We start from the raw sequence: 3971 nt of genomic DNA on the forward strand, positions 1-3971 counted from the left end.
CCTGGGCTCCCTTCCCTCCCCTTTGCCTTCCACAGCTCTCGGTGCTGGGCAGGGATGAAGGCAGGAGCTGGGTGCTGGGATGGGAGGCTGAGCCAGGGGCGGAGGAGGAGGAGGAGGAGGAGGAGGGAGGGGAGGAAGGGGAGGGAGAGGGGGAGGATCTGCTAATTACACAGAACAGCTCTGGGGGCTGCTGAAGTCCAGAATGAAGCAAAGAGCAGCAGAAGCAAGTGCTGCAGTGGGAGCGGAGGAGCCCAAGCATCACCAAGAGCTGGAGCTGGCTGTCGTCCCTGCTGGGAGCAACTGGGGACACCCAGGGGACCCTGCAGCCCCGTCCCCCTCACCCAGGGACAGCCTCTGGCACAGCCACCGAGCCTGCTGCTGGCTCCTCCGCAGCCAGCCCCGGGTGAGGAGAGGGGAAGGGGTTGGTGGTCCTGGGGATGCAGGGTTAAACTCAGCCCTCCTGCAAGCTGGGCTGGAGGGCAGCGGAGTCAGCCCTGCCATGGTCCCGGGGGGCTAGGAGCCCCAGCAGATCCACTGGGAAGGGGTGAAGGATGGCTGCTGAAGGAGGGAGAGCCAAGCCCGTCACCCAGTCCAGGATGGAGAACTTCCGAAAGGTGAGGACATCGGAGGAGGAGAGCCCGTTGCCCTTCCCCGACCTGCCCCCAGACGTGGTGGAGATGAAAGTGAAGGAGGGCAGCAAGATCAGGAACCTGATGAACTTCGCCATGGCCCAGATGGAGCTGAAGGGCAGCCGGCAGATCGTCTTCAGCGGTTGCGGCAGAGCAGTCACCAAAACCATCACCTGCGTGGAGATCATGAAGCGGAAGCTGGGAGGTCTTCACCAGGTCACCAAGGTACGCTACAAAACCGTGCTGGAAGTCTGGGAGAACCAGGACCCGCTGCCCGGTGGCCCGGCGCAGAACCTGACCGTCCACAAGAACGTCCCCTCCATCTGCATCCTGCTCTCCCGAGACCCCCTGGATCCCAACCAGGCAGGCTACCAGCCCCCGGAGCCCCGGCACGGGCTGGGGACGCAGCTCGGCGAGGCACGAGAAGACACATCAGGCTCCTCCACCAAGGGGCTGAAGCGGCCCCTGCCACCTCCCCATGAGGAGCTGCTGACCAAGAAGTTGCAGGTACAGGTACCTGACAGCCCGAGGGGCTCAGGGACCACCGACCACCAGCTGACCACCACCACTGACCCCACCACCTCCCACCCTGACCAGCCGTACGCTGAGTATATAGGCAGGAATATGCCCTCTATATAGGCAGGAGATTGTATGCTGGAGAAACTCCGGGGGGTTTTCAGCTGCTTTGCTGTGGATAAAGGCAGTGCGAAGCCGGTGTCATGCTTGCTCTGGGGTCACCGCTGTGCTGTAGGCTCCCCCCAACTTGTCCCCACTCATTGCTGCTGCTCCAGCTGACTCCCGTGCATGGGGGCTTGCTGCTAGGGGGGCACCTTGTCCCCAGATTTGGGGTGGGGGTTAAAGGGTTAAACCTACTAACTCTTGGTTATGGACTGAAGCCGGGGAAGATGTGTTGGGGGGAGCTGGTGACCCCACATTTGGCCACCCAGGGGCAAGGCCAGCACCAGCCACATTTCTGCAGTGACTCCCACGGAGCCAGAGCACCCGTTGCTTTCACTGAGGGGTGCCCGGACTGGGGAAGGCGGCTGCACATCATCGCTCCTCATTGCGGTGCCTCAGCCATCAAGAGAGACGGTTTTGCCCCAAGCTCATTGGAGTAATACCTTCATTATCAAAACCGCTGCAATTACGCCCGGCGAGGAGCTGTCAGGTTTATTAATGCTGGGTTCAGCGCCCCATGGCACCGTGATTCATCCTGAATAAAACACACAAACAAGCAGACGGGTTGCTCCTTTCCTGCGCCCACAGAGCCGAGCACGGCACTGCCTGCCTGCGGGACAGCAGAAGAAAATAAAATAACCCTTCTTCCCGCATGAGATAATCAGGTCTTTGCTCTCCCGGAGGTGTTTGTAGGGTCTGGAGCTGGGGTGAAGCCCCGATGTCGGGAGCTGGGGGCAGTGGGAGCATTAGGTGGGTTGTTGTCGTGGCTGGATGCGGTGCCTGGGGCAGGATGGGGAGGTTTTGGGGTCGTGGGCTTGGCTGCAGAGCCCTCGCTGCAGGCTGCCTCCCTGGGAAAGCCCTTTGGAGCAAAATCCCTGCTTCTTCCAGGGGGTAAAGGGAAATGGAAAATAAAAGCTTTTTAGAAATAGTTGAAATATGCCTACGGGAAAACAGGGGGATTATCTTATGCCGACCACGGCATAGATCAGCACAGCAAGGGCTGCTGCTGATCCAGGACAAGGGGATCCCAGCCAAACCTTGTCCCTTGGTGGGACAGGATCAGGGCCTCGTATGTGCCCTGGCAGCAGCCTGGTCCCCACCATCATGGCAGAGCCCGGCAAAGCCCCCGGGCCAGCCCCCACAGCGGGGACCGGAGCGATGCGGGGAGCGCAGGGGATGGGTTATGGGAGGCCAAGCAAGCCCCAATCCACCTGGTTCCCTTTGACCCGGCCCAGGCAGCCCCCGGGGGCATCACAGGATGAATTAAATTGGTATTAATGAGGGTACCCTTCCCAAAAACCAGCTGGGAGGGACGCTCTGGCTGCAGCCGTGTTATCTCCCCGACTCACTCCCGCTCTCCGGGAACGGCAACCATCCCTTCTTTTGTCAAGGGCTTGCCTGGCAAGCGCTTTGCTTGGCTGGGAGCGGGAATGAAAGGAGACCAGGGGAGCGAGGAGGAGGAGGAAGCAGGGGTCTGTTTTGTTTGGCAATGACCTTGTTATCCTCCCTCAGCAGGCAGCTGCTCCTCTGGGCCAGAAGCTCATGCTTATCTGCCCTGCTGCAGATTGATTCACTTCACTTATCTGTCGCCATGTAGTTGAATATTAATTTCCCATTGTTATTTTTTTTATGTTTATTTCTTGTGGATTTGGGGCTGGGAAACCCTTGGGCTCCATCCTACCCAGCGATCACTCTTCCCAGCTTCCTCTCTCCTGTGCAGACACCATTCAGGTTCAACCCTCTGCCCTACATGCAAGCTGGAGCACCAGGTACGGGCTTGTACCTCAAATGTACTAAAAATCATGCTAATAAATAAATCCCTCTGTAAACGCTTTGATCGGAGCCTGAAGATTGTCATGCATCTGAGAACTAACAGCCTTCACCTCCCCAACCCTGCCCCACTGCTGCTGTCTCGCATTGCTCCCAGCAAGGAGAGAGAGGGGAAAAAAAATATCACTCATTTCTCCTTATTATTCTGTTAATGCGCAAAATTATTTTTAATTGATTTTATATGCAGGCAATTTCCAATCTTGGAGGCAACAGGAACCTGGGGATTTTGCACTCCTTGCTTTGCTGGCTGTCGACCAAGGATTTCCTGCATGAGAAAATAGTTAAAAAAAACCCAAAACAGTAACCCAAAATATGAAGCATTTAAAATAGCATGATGACATCTGGCTCCACAGAGTCCTAGAGGGACATGGTGAGCAAAATTATGCTGCTGCTCTTGTGCTGCACTGCCCAGGTACAGCCCCAGGCGCCTGTGGAGAACAATTTTTGGGGCAATTTTGTAAGGCCAGCAGTGCCCTGCACAGTGGCCCGAGAGCTGGTGGCTGAGTCAGCCCTATCCTCCTGCCGGCACATGGGGCAATGGAGGCTGAAGGCAAGACCCTGTGGTCAGGGTCTACGAGGTTTGGCGACAAAGATGTGATGGAAGCTGCCTTCCCCGGTGGCAGGTCTGGCACCGGGGCAGAGCCACAGAAAGCCTTGGGAGAGCTGCTGGACACTGCAGCCAGAGCCAGGCTGGGTACCACTTTCCCCTCACTAGGAAGAAGCCAGGCCATTTTCCCTTGCCAGAGGTGGTAGCACACAGTGATCACGAGCAAGGACAGAGAAGGGCCCCCTCGCTTCCCTGTAGCCCCCATCTGCAACACGGGCGAGTCCACA

At 57.7% G+C, this 3971-nt stretch overlaps 2 protein-coding genes across 2 annotated transcripts; one reads left to right on the plus strand and one right to left on the minus strand.

Moving 5' to 3' along the window:
* Positions 1 to 26: 26 nt before the first annotated feature.
* LOC104168013 (vegetative cell wall protein gp1-like) lies at positions 27 to 501 on the minus strand (the record flags this gene model as incomplete). Its single annotated transcript, XM_009708446.1, has 2 exons — positions 342 to 501; positions 27 to 161 (listed from the first exon to the last, which is right to left on the minus strand). Coding segments are annotated over exons 1-2 (295 nt in total), but the record flags the coding sequence as incomplete, so codon positions are not given.
* A 50-nt stretch (positions 502 to 551) lies between these two features.
* Positions 552 to 1268, plus strand: RPP25 (ribonuclease P/MRP 25kDa subunit). The gene has a single exon (XM_009708458.1). It carries the CDS (start codon positions 552 to 554, stop codon positions 1266 to 1268), a length of 717 nt encoding a protein of 238 aa, XP_009706760.1.
* The last annotated feature ends 2703 nt before the right edge of the window (positions 1269 to 3971 follow it).

Source organism: Cariama cristata, unplaced genomic scaffold (assembly GCF_000690535.1).
Source record: "Cariama cristata isolate BGI_N322 unplaced genomic scaffold, ASM69053v1 scaffold39390, whole genome shotgun sequence".
NCBI lineage: Eukaryota > Metazoa > Chordata > Aves > Cariamiformes > Cariamidae > Cariama > Cariama cristata.

What these genes read in the sequence shown, in the direction of transcription:
- RPP25 (XM_009708458.1), top strand. Translation starts at nt 552, where the DNA reads ATGGCTGCTGAAGGAGGGAGAGCCAAGCCCGTCACCCAGTCCAGGATG.